General features: G+C 31.6%; 1 protein-coding gene across 1 annotated transcript in view; it reads left to right on the forward strand.

Moving 5' to 3' along the window:
- Positions 1-11768: 11768 nt before the first annotated feature.
- Positions 11769-17584, forward strand: part of LOC131164685 (protein unc-13 homolog) — a 115782-nt gene continuing 109966 nt past the window's right edge. The window contains exons 1-5 of the mRNA XM_058122070.1: positions 11769-12111; positions 13544-13623; positions 13715-13890; positions 13991-14055; positions 14361-14649. Of these exons, the coding sequence (XP_057978053.1) occupies positions 13616-13623; positions 13715-13890; positions 13991-14055; positions 14361-14649 (538 nt within the window). The 5' untranslated portion in view covers positions 11769-12111; positions 13544-13615. The remainder of the gene's footprint in view (positions 12112-13543; positions 13624-13714; positions 13891-13990; positions 14056-14360; positions 14650-17584) is intronic.

The following is a 17584-nucleotide window of genomic DNA, read 5'->3' on the forward strand; positions in this document are numbered from 1 at the left end:
TAAAAAAACAACAATAAGAATATAACAAACTTGGACGGAGTGGGGAGAGGGGGATGGCTTCAAGTTTGTAAAAGTTTTAAGTCTAGAACTTTTAAAAGTTCCACAAAGAAATTAAATGTTGGCTTAAAAAAATTAAAAATGCTTTTAGCAAATAATTATACCCATCTTTTAGTTTTTTAAAAAATGAGAAGTAGAGAGGATGAAAAGGAAACTCACCTTTAGTAATACATAACAAATTCAACTTTTATAAGGAAGGGGAAACCAAATGACCATCGGTTTTGGAAATCAATTATAGCCACCATTCCAGAAGTTATGGATAATATTAAATTTTTAGTGAGAGGTGGGAACTCTTTTTTTTGGTTCGACCGGTGGTTGTCATCAGGCTCGTTATCTGTAAGCACTGAGGATATTTTGAATAAGAAACTGTGTATTAAGGATTACTAGCTAAATAATAATTGGAACTCTGATTTATTACTGGAATTGGTTGGTACTGATAAAACAAGGAAAATTTTGCAACAAGTGCCAACAGGTAAAAGTGGGCAGGATATTTTTGTCTGGAAGCCCGTCCCGGACAGTAATTTTTCTACAAAAACGGCTTTGGAGGCAGTGAGGAGTAGAAGTGATAATTTTTTGTGGAATGACTGGTTTTGGCATTCTTTATTGCCCAGAAGAATCTCAATGTATTTATAGAGAATCTGGTTTAGATGTTTGGTTGTAGATGATAGAATTTAGACCAAAAGAATATCGATAGCTTCGACTTGTGATTGCTGCGTTCAGAAAAGTCAGGAAAACATTAATCATATTCTTTCTTTAGGAGAGGTGGCTTCAAAGGTTTGACGTCGGGCTAGTGTGGCATTGGGAATTCCTTTCCAACGATATCTTCCTTGGAAAAATAAAATGGCAAATTAGTTCCACTATGTAAAAAAAATCGTCTATTAAAGGTATTTTAATCGAACTAATTCCATGTTTGATTACGTGGTACCTCTAGAATCGAAAATGTAGAGCAAGAATGGAAGGAGTTTATCAAAGTGCAGATCAGATGTAGAGAAGTGTTCGATTTTGAGTTAGTTTTATTATTGAAAGTACCATTTTTTTTTCAAAAATTGAAGAAATCAGACATTAAGATTTTGAATGAGTTTCAAATTAAGCATTAGGGAGTTTGCGATAGGCCTAGAAAAATTATTTCATGGGTCAAACCTCCAGTAGGGTGGATAAAACTTAATTGTGATGAGAGTTATAGGGGCAATCCGGGTACTTTAGGAGGTGGAGGAATTATTCGGGATTGCCATGACATGGTAAATGTGGTTTTTTCAAGTTATTTTGGCAATATTACGAATAATAGTGCGGAATTAAAAGTAATTAGGGAATGAATTCGTTTGTGTAAATGTTTGCATTATGTTAATGTGATTATTAAAAGTGACTCGCGAATTGTAGTTGATTGGCTTTGGAAAGGTAGATGTACTTTGTGGTATCTTTGGAAATTTTTGGAGGAGCTCGTGGCAAAGTTAAAAAGAGTGAATGACATGGTAATGCATCAATATAGGGAAGACAATAATGCGGCTGATTTTTTTGCTAAAGAATGAGAAATGAAAAACAATGTAATTTACGAAAAATAACATCTTCTACCACGTTATCTGAAAGGTATCATTAGGATGGATAGGTGGAGTTTTGTTTCCGTTCGTCGTTAGTTCATCCCTAGAGTTTCATTTGGTGTATTTCATTTTGTTTTTGGTTGTTTTTATGTTTTTATCTCCTTTGTTAGTTATGTTTAGCTTTGTTTGTCCTAGTTTGGTTGGTTTGTTTTAACTTGTAATCACGGTATTTCTCCGCCAAAAGTGAGGGTTTATTAATAAATAAATGGAGGTACTGCCCTCTTTTAGTAAAAATAATAATAATAATAATAATTAGACATAATCTCATTTCACCAACTCCCTTATTCTCTCTCTCTTCATCTTCGCCTTTTTCTTCTTCAGCTTTTTTTTTTTTTTTTTTGGTCATGAGTCTTTTAGTTTGGGCAAGTATTTAAGCATAGTATCATGGTCTAACATCAAATGTATATTATAGAGATATAGGATTTATAATAATGGTTTGAACTCCAATTATAAGAGGCACCTTATTATAGGTTAAATCCTCGAGGTCAATGGGCCAAAGCAGACAATATTTCACCGAAGTTGGGTTTAGGACCGTTACATTTGATATTAGACTACCTTGAGAGTACTATCTTGTGGGTGGATCCTATATAGAGGTGTAAACCACTTTGACAAGGGCATTAGAGATCGGACGAGAAAGCCTATCACGATCCCACATCTGATGTGCACTAAGAAAATTTTGAGCTTATAAAGGATAGTTTGGATTCCAACTATAAGAAGTGTCTTTTATAAGATAAATCAGTAAGATCAGTGGGCCAAAGTAGACAATACTTCGCCGGAGTTGGGTCCAGGACCATTACACATAGCGTTATTCTTATCAATGTGAACTTAATATGCTCTGTACTTTCAATCCTAATATGTAAAATGTTAGAATTTAAATTTTTTTAACTAAATTCTAATTAGTTGAAACTAATATTTCTAAAGTTGACTAGTTTGTTTAAACATATTTATTAATTAAAACTAATAATAATTTATTACATTTTTAAGCTTTTTGCATTCCCTTTTTATTTTCCTCCGTTAATTCAAGGTCCCTTTCCTTATCAAAGCTGCATAATCTATGGGATTTTTGGATATCCCCTCCTTCCCACCAATTCATACCTCCTTCATGTGTTCCATCAAGTCCAATTTTGTTTAAAAAAAAAAAAAAAAGAAGAAGAAAGAAAGAAAGGGTAATAAAGAGAACATTTATTTTCCATTAAATTTTCCTTTTATATTAAATATAAATAAAATAAAGTTTTAGTTTTATATAATTTATTTTTTAAAAAATATTAGTGATTTATATAATAAAAATTTTGTTCATGAATTATATATATATATTTATTTTATTTCTAACTTTTTTTGTATAGTTAAATATAAAAATATAAAATTTTATTTATTTTTAAAAATATTTTTCAAGTTTCAAACAAACATGACCTCAGTCGTACAAATCTTGCATTCCCCTCTTCATTTTTTTCCCCTTCACTTTGCATCAATAAGTAATTTGGTCAATTCTTTGATTCCCCTACCTCCTTCAATATCTTTAATTTGTGTTATAAGTTGTGAGTTGGTTTATGCATCATGTATTGTGTTTCAATTTTAGTGGAAAAATAAAATAGAATTTTGAGCTTTTGTAGTAACAATCAAATAAATTTTAATATGGTCACACAGTATGCCAAAATTTGTCATAATTGTTGCAAGAATTTAATGTATCGATGGTGAAGGATTCAAAAATAAATTTCGGTTCTTATTTTTTAAAATAAATGAAAAAGGATAATTTTGTGATTAGACAAATATGGAGTTCGAGTTTTGCCCGTGGTTAATGATCCTATATGTTGTACCAATATGTATAAATTTTGAATAGCTTTTGCTCTCTACTTAGTGTGAACTCTTTTGTTTTTGTTTCAAACATGAAATGGGTGAGTATGTTTAGTTTTGGAATATGGTGAGATTAGAGATTTAATAGTGAAATTTGAAGTGGATTGCTTCGGGAACAATTTTTTTAATAATGAAGTATGTCGACATAAAACGACAAGTTAATAAAGTAGATGTGTTGACAAAGTGATAAAATAATACCCTGATAAAGTAATAAAACAAATGCTCCACAAAGTAGGTGCCTTGGCAAAGCAATAAAGCAAAGATTCTTTCATCGAAATAGTGGTTCTCATATGGACCAAAAAGGGGAGATTCACCTCGACAAAGCTCCAACTATAAAATGAAGTAAATTCCCATGGAAGGTAGCTTGAAATTCCAAAATTTCATAATCTACTCCCTTATTTCTTTTTATTATTCAAAATCTTACTTTATCCCTACCTTCAATCCTTATATTTTTGAAACTTTGTAAAAATATGAGACCAACACCATTGATATCGAATTTGTTTTCAACGTTGTTGGTAAGCTCTCTCTGGTTATCCATAATTTACTAAAACATTATGTTATGGGTTATGACATTTTATGACTGCCAATTGAGAATTGTTTCGATTGGGGATACTTGCTTGGTTGATCCGTCAGGGTTTACAATAATTGGATCTTTGATCTTCCATAGATGATTCGTACGGGATCGCACATCTCCTCAACATGTCTTTCCGACCATGATGATCCAACCGCATGCAAATTCATCACCACTTGATGATCTGGGAAAACTTATCATCTTTTGTGCTTTTTCCCTTATATCTATTTTCTATTCTATTTGTAGCATTTATATCCTTTATTTTATTATGCTTGTGTTTGTGTTATTGTACTGCTCGTATTACTTGGGTTTGCAAATTAGTATAAGAGTCACGTTGCTATAAAGTAAACAAAGAGACAAAGAGATATTTTCATATAGTTATTAGGACTTTGTGGATTATCATATGAAAAAGAAAGAAAAGAGATATTTTCATATAGCTATAAATTATAAAAATGAAAAAGAAAAAAAAAGTTATAGACAACAATCAAGAAAAGAAGAAGAAACATTCATCAATTTTGTGGATTAAATAACCACTAAAACATTATATGGGACAAAGAAACAAAAACTTAAAATAAATTATAAACTTCCAAAGAGTATGCAATGAAGGTATATATTATAGTTAATACCATATTGCATCATGTAATATAAGGATTACTATTTTCAAGTAACAAAAGAATGAATTAAAACAAAATTTGGATAAAAAACATTTTATTTAAATTTGCTTATGCTTCGATAACAGAATCTATCCATCATTAAAGAAAAAATAAAAATCAAATTAAAAATTTAAAAGATGATTATCCTATGAAAAAATTAAATGCAAACTCACTGACAAATATTTTCAAAATAAAGATGAAACCATCAAAACTCAAATGAGTAAACAGATGTGTTATGACCTTCCCAATGCATTTTAAGAAAGAAGGAAACATAAAGGAATTATCATATGAAAAAAACTTTTTATGAAAATAATATTTCTACCAAAGTTAGATTAATACAAATGTCTAAATAGTTTTTAAATTATTATAGAAATATAATTCAAAGTGCAGATCAGACGTGGAGAAGTGTTCGATTATGAGTTAGTTTTATTGCTGATAACGCTATTTCTTTTCAAAAATTGAAGAAGTCGGATATTAAGATTTTGAATGAGTTTCAAATTAAGCATCAAGTAGTTTGCGACAGGTCTGGAAAAATTATTTAATGGGTTAAACCTCCAGTAGGGTGGATAAAACTTAATTGTGATGAGAGTTATAAGGGCAATCCGAGTACTTCAGGAGGTGGAGGAATTATTCGAGATTACCATGACATGCTAAAAGAGGTTTTTTCAAGTTATTTTGGCAATGATACGAATAATAGTGCGGAATTAAAAGCGATCAGGGAAGGAATTCATTTGTGTAAATATTTGCATTATGTTAATGTGATTATTGAAAGTGACTCGCAAATTGTAGTTGATTGGTTTCAGAAAAGGTAGATGTACTTTGTGGTATTTTTGAGAATTTTGGTAGGAGCTCGTGGCAGAGTTAGAAAGAGTGAATGTCATGATGATGCATCAAAATAGGGAGGACAATAGTGCGACTGATTTTCTTGCTAAAGAATGAGAAATGGAAAACAATGTAATCTACGAAAAATAACACTTTCTACCACGTTATCTGAAAGGTATCCTGTAATGACCCGACCCTTTACACGGACTCAGGTGTCACTCACATTCATCAAATATCTATACCTGTTCAAGATATGGAAACAGCCGGCCCTAAACAGGGACATACGAGTGTAAATCATACATAATCATGATGTAAATGTCGTGGAAAAACATAAACATCCATTGGGATTACTACTAGCCTTATACCAGAGTTCACTAATACATTCATAATTTACATATATTCGAACTTAGAGTAATCGTCATATTACAACCCTCCAAAAAGGACTTTCATCAAGTTTAGTACAAAATTTAGATGTTTACGTAAGCTAACCAAAATAACCTCCCCAATCCCTTTATCTACTAGGACCGATGCACGGACGGACCTGAAAACAAAGGTTGTAAGATAGGGTGAGACACCTCTCAGTAAGGAAGAAGGAGTTACAACAATGTGTGACTGCATACATGCATATTTTCACTCAACATCTGGAATATAAATCAAATATTTTAAATACAGTAATGCATCAGTTATATCATTATTCATATTACAAAATTTCCATATCTGTCTTTCGACCATTTAATGATTTATCAGATGACCAACAGCAAAATATCCCTATAACCAGTTTTACCTCGTGGCTCGGGTTGTGCACTGGTACTCATCCAATGCCCTGTTCGTGCAGACACTGCCGAGCACCTACATAGGATCTGACTGCCTCCATTGGCCCAATATCAGCCAATGGTTTCACCCTGCTAACCGACCATCTTGGTACCCACATCGTTTAGTACGTGTGGTTGCACGTGTACATCTAGCTACGATATCGTGCCGTATCATATAACAGTGGTTTCATTTCACTTTGCAAATAAAGTATTTTTCAACCCTCCCGGGACTCTCAAGCTGTGATTCCGTGTATCATAAATTCAATTTATACAAATATGATTTTATCTCCCATAATCTATCAATAGTATAGAAATAATTACAGCGGGTTCAAACCGGCGTCTTTCCACCTAATTTACCCCTCTTTGTTTACTGATGCGGCTCCGTGTATCACCAGCCTCTGTTTATCACATTGTCAGTATAACAAATTGGAATTTCATTCCCATATTCTATATCAGTAGTATAGAAAATACATTCATTTCCATTTCAACATATATCACACAAGTTTAATACAAAAACCAGCTAAATGATAGAAATTCAATATACGTAGTTTAACTAAATAAATAAAGGATTCGAGCCTCTCCTACTATAGTATAAACACAAATAAACAATATTTGTAAAATTTGGAGATCACACATCAAAATCCTCGTTTTTACCAAAAATCGTAAAATCATCAACCCGACATTTCTATTCGGTAGAATTTCACAAATAAGCATTTAAATCATACATAATAACATAAATTAGTTTTTTAGCGGTTTAGTTTTCCAAAATAGTTGTTGTAATCAAGTTCCCCTTACCTTATATTTGAAATGAAACTTCGTACAAAAACGGTCCAAAACGACAACCCGAGATCCCGAAAACCTAAAACCACAAAACATAATCTTACTATGTTTTCTACTGCTATCCAAATATCCAATCAAAATTAGGATCAGATTCCTACCTCGATTCTTGGGAAAACTCGAAACTTTCCGAAACGACGATCTGATCCACTAAAAGTGTAGAGTTTCCTCTTCTGATCCAAGTAGTACCCTCCATTTTTGGAAACGGATGACGAACGGCGAAGGATCTTAGAGAGAGAGAGAGAGAGAGAATGAGAGAATGAGAGAGAATAAGAGAATTTATAGAATAAATCATAACTTAACCCTTAAGTAATCTAAATAAATATCTCCTCCAAGATATTTATATATAAATATCTCAAAATATCTTCTCCAAAATATCTTCTTTTTTTTTTTTTCCTGGGTCGAGTTACTACATATCCCTCGGATGGATAGGTGATGTCTTGTTTCCGTTCGTCGTTAGTTCATCTCTAAAGTTTCGTTTGGTGTATTTCGTTTTGTTTTTGGTTGTTTTTATATTTTTATCTCATTTGTTAGTTATGTTTAATTTTGTTTGTCCTAATTTGGTTGGTTGATTTTAACTTATAACTGCTGTATTTCTCCACCAAAAGTGAGGGTTTATTGATAAATAAATGGAGGTGCAGCCCTCTTTTACCAAAATAAAAAATAAAAATCAGAATCTCCTTGACAAATAAGCTTATTAGGAAATCTAAATCTCCATGGAGTTTTTCCATATTTTATGTGCAAAAGGCATCAAAATTAGAGGAGCTTACTAGTAATCAATCATAAACAATTGAATAAAGTTTTAAAATGAATTAGATATTCAATACTAAATAAATCATATTTATTAAAATGAGTCACCAAGGCAAAATTTTTGTCCAAGATTGATATGAAATTAGGTTTTTAGCAAATCCACATTGTTGAGAAAGACTAGTGCTGTAAAGACCCGGAAATTTAAAAAGGATTAAAATAATTTAGAAAAAAATAATAATAAATAAAATAGCAGATAAATAAATAAAAGGAATGACGCGGGAAAAAAGAAAAAAAATTAAAAATAAAGAAATTAAATTAAATTAAGATAAATTAAATAATTAAATAACTAGTTGTTAAATTAAATATTATTGTATTGGATTTATAAAAAAAATAATTAAAATAAGATATATATATATATATATAAAGTTACTGACAGAATGAAGATAAGAAGAAGAAAGAAGAAAGAAGAAGGAAGAAGAAGAAAGAAGAAAGAAAAAAGAAGAAGAACCTGGAGCAGAGCTGCACTCCCCTCCCTTGTGAATATTTTTCCTGCGTGCCAGCCACTCTGTCTCCGTCTCTCTCTTTCTCTCAATTACTCGGCGAGTTTGCGACGGATCGGGAAACAAAAGGTGCCGTTGGAATCCTGGTTCTGCTGCCGATATTTCTATTGGAGCAGATTTTTCACGGGAACGGCTTAGGCAATGTTCTTGGGGAAAGGTAGTTTTTCCCAATTTTCTCAATTTCACCGTTAATATGTTGTTAAATCGACAAACAGACACCACCACGGGGTCCTAGTTGTCGTCATCGTCATTTTGACGTATGTAATTTTTCAATTGGGGTTTTCTAGGCCTTACTCCAAAACGAGAGTGGGATTTGAGAAATTTGGCAATTTAGCTAAATTTAAGGGTATATTTATTTATTTAGGAATTATGACCTTATGAAATATTTAAATAATATTTTATTCAATAATAATTTATTTGAATTATGAATTTAATTTCAGGGTCTGGTTGAGCGCCGCAGGTATTTTTCGGAGTCCCCGTTGGCGTAATTCAAGAAACCAGGTAAGGGAAAAAATATATATTAAATCAGAATTTTTATGAATTAAAAAATAAATAAATTATGTTATATGTACATGTATATGTTTCGGTATGGGTAAAATGCCAACTGTTTAAATTATATTTCTTTCGAGTTTAGGGTTGTTTATTAGATATGTATATGCGAAAATGAACTGATGAAAGTGATAAATATTTTTAGAATAATTAAGTAAGAAATGAAAGGTATTTTTAGTATATAAACATTAAATATTGGTTGACTTATTTTACAGCAATGTATGAATTTTACTGTTAAATTGTGTGGCATGAGATTCTGTGCAAATATATGTTAAATATATGAGATGTAGGCTAAGTAAGTAAACCAATGAAAATAAAATATGCTATGGACAATGTTGCCTGTGTATGTTAAATGCAACCATGTAAATGTAAGACAGCTGAAAGACAGCCATGTTAGCAGATCTAGCACACTTCTGTGTAGACTAACTGATGACAGCTAAAAGGAGCTGTGTTAGCAGATCTAGCACGTTTCTACATAGACTAACTGATGATGGCTAAAGACCAACTGTAATACGAAGTAATGAAATGAAATATTATGTAATGAAATGACGATGAAAAGACAATGAAATGAAATGACAAAGGTAAATGATGTAAATGGGAAAGAGTCACTTAAAATGAAACGAATGCAAAGTTAAGTTATGAACAGGAATGAATGTGCATGAATGTATAATGACAGAAAAGAATGATGTATTATGATATTGGAAGTATGTATGTACGTAGAACATGTTACGATTGGGCGAGACGTACCTTTCGCCTAAGGCCTTGCTGAATAAGGCGAGTGTACTGGTAGCTACAAATGTGACAGTAGCCGCATAATGTACTAGGGCAGAGGGAACCTACTTGTATGAGCGGGTAAATTTCCCTATCCTTAGGGCTTTTACCGGTAAACTTTTGTATGAACTGCGTGAGTACGAGATCAATCTAAAACTTGAGGGCTTATTGAGTAAGGTGAGTGCCCTGGTATGCTTTAGTTGTGACCTTTGGGTTGCCAAATGTATCAGAATAGAGAGGTGCTACTTGTATGGGCAGGTAATCACCCCTATCATTGGGTAATCTCGTGGGTTAAACATTTGCATGTGTTTGATTAGGTTCAGGGAATGATTTCGGAAATTATGTTGAGGATTTTCAAATGTTAAATATTATGATATATATATAAACTCATGTTGGCCACACACTGTTTTAATATATGGTTTCTTCCCTTACTGAGATGTGTCTCACTTGAATATGAATGTATCTTTTTTTTTTTTTTCAGGATTTCCTCGAGATCGAGTTTTGAGAGCTCGATATTTTTATAGCGTTATTGGGGAATATAAAAAGTAAAGGGTATATTTCTATGTTAATTTTGAGATGTACAAAATTTATGTTTTACGTCCTTATATTTTAAGTCTGTGGAGAAAAGAAAGTTTGTGAACATACTGAATTATTTTGGGAGTTATGTAGATTTATGGAAATGCAGGTGTTGGATGATTTAATATGGATTATAGTTAGAATTAGTAAACTCTGGTATTATGTTATATGGAGATTATGATCATGTTTTTTCCGCTGCGTATATTTTAGAATATGATTTATGAGGATATGATCAGGTATAACGCACCGGACCCGGGTTTATGGGTTTCGTGGCGTTACAAGTACAATACTACCTTTACCACTCTATTTGATAAATATGAATGGAATACAATGCCATTTGAGTCAAAAAATACATTACCAAATTTTGAGAATGCTCATTTGTAAACTAAGTTCGTAATTACTATACTTTTAGCATGACATCTTTAAATATGTTGAATGGTGGTTATGGATTTTTTTTTTTTGCTTATAGTTGATTAAAAATATATGTGAATTCTTATTTTGCCCAGTGTTTGTGTTCGATATTGATCTCGAACATTATAATTTGTAAACAAAATATAGGTTTATTTTGAACCATCTAAAATTGCATTTGAAATTTTATAGATTATAAAATAAGTAGAATGTCAAGATTTTGCTAGCCTATAAATATTTAGTTAAAATTTTGTGATTAAACAACTTCAAAGTTAGAGTTTTGCACGTGGTTAATGATTTTATCTTCTACCAAAATTTACAATTTTTGAATAATTTCATTAGGTACTGTTTTGGAATATGATGGGATTAGAGATTTAGTAGTGAAACTTAGAAATAATAAACTACTTATCGAACACATAATTGAATTAACAAGTGAAAAAAAATAGTAGACCAAGATAATTATGATATTGACATTTTAGAAATTACACTCTTCTTGTATTGGATTTGGATTTAAATGAATTTAAATAAAGTATCACAAGATTGTATTGGATTTTATTTAAATTGATTCGAAAACTCAATATTTATGGCTCTAAATTCAATGTTTTTATATTTATTTTGTCACGTATAAAATGACAAATTTAATGTTTTTTATTTTTCAAAATAAAAAATTAAAATGTAGAGGAGATAAATTTGTTATTTCATTAAAAAATTAAGAGGTAAAATTTCATAAGTGAAAAATCATTGGTGGAGTGCTTCCTTGTAATGAAACAACACAAGGATAATGAAAAATTCGAAAATATTTTTAAATTTAAAACTAAATTTATTCTTATTGATATGCAGATATTATAATTTAAAAGAAAGAAAATATTTTACTTAAGCCGCTCATGGCCTTAAATCTTAATTAATATTTCAGAACACAACAGCGATTAATAGTAGGAACTAGAGAGATGATTATCCAAATAATTGGAACCAAAGTTGCAAACCTAAGACTGCCTCTCGCGCTCTCTCTCTCCTCTGCCCTGAAGGCCTGAACTTTCTGTGCTCAGCACGCCACCGATTTCATTCTTTCCCAAGAACCCCAGTTCCCCCCCCACCAAAAAAAAAGGTACCAGCCCCATTCTCTCTCTCTGCTCCCGAAGGTTCTCGCCAGCAGCTCTGGTCGCAGTTACAGCTTCACAACCGCCTTAAATTCTCTCCATTTCATCTCAATTTCAGCATTTTGTTGACTGTTCAGCCTCACATTGACTATTCGACTACTTCAATTTTCTCGCATTCCAAGTATATTCTACCGATCCAATTGTAAGAACCGTTTTTGTAAATTTCAATGCACGATGTAATTAAAGTTTGTTTGAATGTTTGATTTCTGAAGTTTTGAAGTAATTTTTTTTATACGTATGTTTATGGTGGATTTACTGTTCGATTCTTAAGATCGTTTGGTTTGTTTAGCTTAGCTTAGCTTAGCTTGCTGTGTTGTTTAGAGATTTGTTTGGATTCTGAGTGTATTGAGAAAAAAGAGCAGCACTATTTTGAGTTTTGGCGTTTTGAATTTCAATTTATGCTCACGCTCGGACTTAACATTTTTCTGTTTCCTAGACTGCAGGGTAATGAAATTGAAACTTAGTGAGCAATCATTCAAATGAAGTCGGGTTGATTTTTTCTTGTTTTTATTTTTATTTTCTAAAATTTTAGCTGAAGCAAAAGACAATGCTGTGGATTTGTTGCTTTGAAGTGATTCTGGTGGCGTATTGGTTCATTTGAAATATTCTGAACTGATTATTTGATTTCTGAGCTGATTTACGGGGTTCTAGTTGATTGTGAGGTTGTCTACGATATAATTTTGTTTTGAATTGTGTAATGGATGAAATAAAAAGAAAGTGCATTGGATGACTCATGTATTGGGAAAATATAGCGTAACTGAACCTGCAAAAAATACTTGCACAACTTTTCTCACCTTACACAAATAAATTTAGATCAATGGGCTAGAGATATAGCTACTAAATTCCAATTTCAGAATCTAATTTGGTAATGCAGCAATTAAATTACCAAACAAATCAACAAATAATCAGCAAGAATAATAAAACAATAAAATACCAAAAAATGAGACACCAAGAATTTACGTGGAAATCCCCAAATTGGAGAAAAACCATGGGAACTCTGGTCCAGACCAAATCCACTAGATAATAGAAAAATACAAGGGTCCACAAGTTCTACAAGAGTTCTCAATGACAACCGCAATTGCAACAAATCATAAAGAGTCTTATTCAGAAGCCATATTCACCAACAAGAGCTGGAGATCAATAAAGACTGTCCCACCAGAAGACAAAATCGGAAGAAAAATACCACGATTGAAGCCGATCAAGTTGAAGCCCTTATTGTCGCGATTGCAATCATCTAAAATTTCAAGTCAATTGGAGTCCGTTTGGCCGTCTGATCAAGTACTCAAGTCGGTTTCTTTTTCTCCGTGTCTTCCTTTTCGTCAAACTGCTATCAACCCTCTTTTTCTTCTTTTCTTTTAATTTTCAGCACACCCACTCACACATACAACCCCAGTTCCCTTTTATTTATATATTTAATTTCTTTTATTTACTAAACTAGCTTCCCTCTTAATGCCATGAGGAGGGATGCCCAGCATCATGAAGTAGTGATTTAGTATAAAATGGGGTTAATGTATCCCCTCCCCCCTCTCTCTTCGTTTTTCTACCAATTAATTTGGATTATTTATTGTATTCAGGTGGTGGTGCAAGCAAACTCGCAAAGCCATTTCAGCTGGAGGATCTGACCTCTAGTTACTGTCCAATTTGCAATGGAAGAGTGTGTGCCCTCTCTGTACTGCATCTCCATATTACATAGTACCTATATAATCACCTTCATCTTTAATATTTATATGTCTTGATGAGTTCAGGGAAAATTCTGTGGAGGTTCTGCAACGATATCGGCGGGATAGGAGAATACTTCTTGATTTTATACTTTCTGGCAGCTTAATCAAGAAAGTAATAATGCCTCCTGGAGCAGTTTCACTGGATGATGTGGATCTGGATCAAGTCAGCGTAGATTATGTCCTTAACTGTGCTAAAAAAGGTGGTGAAATATATTTAGTTATATGCTTTTTGAGATGTATTTACCCCCTTATGAAAAATCATTCTTTTTAGTTACTTTTTCTTTTCAAAAATAAATATAGGAGGAATGCTTGAACTCTCAGAAGCTATACGAGATTATCATGACCATACTGGTTTCCCACATGTGGTAAGCTTGACTTATTATGATTTTCACGGATTTAAAAAAAAAAAAATCATGTAGTTAAAAATTCCCTTGATGACTCATTTCTTATTGTACATGGATTTGCATAATTGATTAAACCAAGATTAAGTTTGTTGTTCACTTGCGGGCATAGGTTGCTTATAGCTATTCTTTTTCAGTTTCTGTTTGTGGTTATTTTTCTTGGAAAACAGCTTCCTGATCATAGCCTATTTCATGCTCACCAATTTGGGCATCTTATCTAATATTTTTGTTTCACTGTCATTATAAGTTATTTCCTTTTGCATTTTCAGAATAATGCAGGTTCCTCCGATGAATTTTTCTTGGTCACAAATCCTGATTCTTCAGGTTCACATCCAGAAAGAGCACCTCCACCTATCCCTGTAGTTGCACCATCACCCATCATGTCAAGCTTATCTAAGTCCTTATCTCTAAATTCTACACATGATCAAGAACTAACTGTGGATGACATTGAGGATTTTGAGGATGATGATGATATGGAGGAAGTTGATAGTCTAAGGGTGAGACGAAATCCCAATGATGCTGCTGATGTAGCTTTGCGATTGCCTTATTTTGCTACAGGTACATTTGTTTGGATATTTAGTAATTTTAGATGTTTTTTTGTTGTGGACATCCCAAAAAAGTGACATGAAAGATCTCTTCTACCTAGATGTTTCTGAAGAACAAATTGGGCACATTTCTTTTATTATACTTAAGATGAAATTATTTTTTTGGTCATCAAAGATAGTTCATCAAAGGGCATCGGAATGCCACCCAAGTACAAACAAGAAGGCAATCACCTGCACTGCAGGATGTCGAAAAAATAAAGAACTACTAGTGAGTCTATCAAAATCAAACCACCATGCCATCAAGTGGCAGTAGTAATCTTGTGGGCTTTAGCAATATGTAAGTCAACATATTGTAGTAATCAAGCAGTCTTTAATAACATATAAGGGTGTTGCCGATTGTTGAAAGCTCTCTTATTCTTTTCCCTGCATACCATCCAAAAGATGGTAAGGGGAATAAGGGGCAAAGCTTTCTTCCTCTCCTTGCTAGAGCGGATACTTTTTCTAGCTTGTAACTCTCCTTCCACTGTTGTGGCTATAACCCTATGCTGTCTGATTAAAGTGGCTGAGTCCCAAAGATTTCTGGTCTGAGAGCAGCACAGGGGGATGTTATTAATAGTTTTAGGGATCCTTTGGAACCATTTATGTAGAAGTGCTTTTCAGAAAAAAGTGTTGAATTTAGTAAGTGCTGATAATAAGGGCTGAACTGAAAAAGGGCTGAACTGAAAAAGTGCTGAAAGTTATAAGTGGTGTTTGGTTGTGTTTAAAATAAGTGGTACTATATAATTGTTTTTAAACATATTTTTAATTAAAAATTTTAATATTTTTTAATCAACAATTTCACTAATAACTATTTTAATTAGTTATAATCAAAGTTTAAATACTTACTATTAAAAAATACCATAAGATTGTTATTTTTAATTAATAATAATCTTGTTATCAACGTATACTGATAACATAAAACTATCATTTGAAATTATGATAAAAATAGTATTATTAATTAAATTTAAAATATTAATTTATTTAATGTTAATTTGAATCAATAAGTAGTTCTTGTTCAATCCAAAATTGAATTATCATAACTAATATGTATTTTTAAAAATATTTTAAATAAAAATATTAATATTATGTAATTAAAATTTTAAATGATAATTACATTAATTTGATAATTTAAATTTAAATATTTTATATTAACTATAATTATATAATATTATTTATTAATTAACTATAATCTTGTTATTAATGTATGTTTATAACATATGATTATCACATTAATTAATGTTAGAAATAATATTAATAATTAAATTAAAATTTTTAGTTCATTTAATGTTAATTTAAATTTATAGGTGGTTTCTTTTATTCATTTCAGAATTTTATTATATTTTGTTAATAATTAATAAGTTATAACGCATGATGAAATAATATATGATTAATTTTTTAAATTAATAATTTAATTAATAATTATGTTAACTGTTCTTTTTAATTAAAATTTAAATATTTTTATCAAGTAAAAATAATATAATATTATTTTTTGATTAACAATAATCTTGTTCTTAATTTATATTTATAACCATATGATTATCATATTAATTTATGTTAAAATAATATTATTAATTAAGTTAGTATTTTTAATTTTAATATTAGTTTAAATTAATAAATGATTTTTCTTCTTCATTTTAGAATTGAATTATGTTTCATTAATAAATAATATATATTATGATACATAAAAATAATATATGATTATCTTTTAATATATATTTTAAATTATAAATAGCCACGAAATTTTTTATATTTACAAAATTGACCCCGCCTATTGATAGTGTCACTTATAAGTGACCAAAAAGTTATCTTAGATTGCTTACCAAAATTCACTTAAATAGTTCTTAAAAAAATGGTTTTGGAAAAACACTTATTGCGATAAGTCTTTGTTGTAGTGTAAGCCAAACGAGGGCTTATCACTTTCCAAACATAAGAAGTACCTCTTAACAATGAGCGGCGCCCTTTTCTGCAGGAAGGAGTTGCCTCCCATGCAAATAAAATAACTACTGCTGTTTTCTAGATGAGCTTCCAGGGAAAGTTGTTGATATTCCCTGCCAGAGGAATGGTTTTCCTATCAAAGGATCTGACCTTAAACCTGTCATCTTTATCTGGGATCCACTTGGAAATGTTAGCAGCGTTCCAATACTGGTTTTTGTACAAGCATTCATAAATATAAGTAAGATGCTCAATTCATGATCCAAGCCATTTCTATTCAAGGGAATGTTCCAAAAGATCCCTTGGTCAGAAATTTGGAGATGATTATTGATAAGGGCATCTTTGTCTCTGAAATTTTGTAAATTATTCTATTGAGGGAATTCTTGGAACTTCACCAGTGAATCTTATCCATTTGTAAAAATAAATTTCATGCTCATGCTTTCTTTTGTATAAATATAGATAGCAACAGGCCTTAATCTTATATCTAGTTGAGGTCAGCGTAACACTATTCAAGACTTTCCATCTTTGCTACTGCTTTCAGGATTAGCCAATAAGAATAAAATAACAGTTTGTTGACAAGATTCCCACATTCAGAGTAATGATTATGCAACATATCAATAGTTTCCTTGTGTCAGCACATGATACTTTTCCAACAAATCTAGTCTCTGTCATTAAAACTCCCAGTGGGTACATTAGCTGATTAGCATCATGGTGGCCCTTAATGGTGTAGTCAGAACAACCCCGCCCACGGAGTTACTGGTGCTTTGAACTGCCTACTGCCATGCTGATCTTAACCATGCATTAAACATGCTTGCACTTGATACAATCCTTGAGTTCATTCTCAGGGTCCTGAGAAATTTGAAACCCATTGTACTTTTTTTAGATAGAAGTTAGAAGAAGAAATTTAATGACAGAAGAAAAGATTATACAAAGCAGAGGATACGGAATCAGAAAAATGAGAGAGAATGAAGCACAAT

Source organism: Malania oleifera, chromosome 9 (genome assembly GCF_029873635.1).
Source record: "Malania oleifera isolate guangnan ecotype guangnan chromosome 9, ASM2987363v1, whole genome shotgun sequence".
NCBI classification, from domain to species: domain Eukaryota; kingdom Viridiplantae; phylum Streptophyta; class Magnoliopsida; order Santalales; family Ximeniaceae; genus Malania; species Malania oleifera.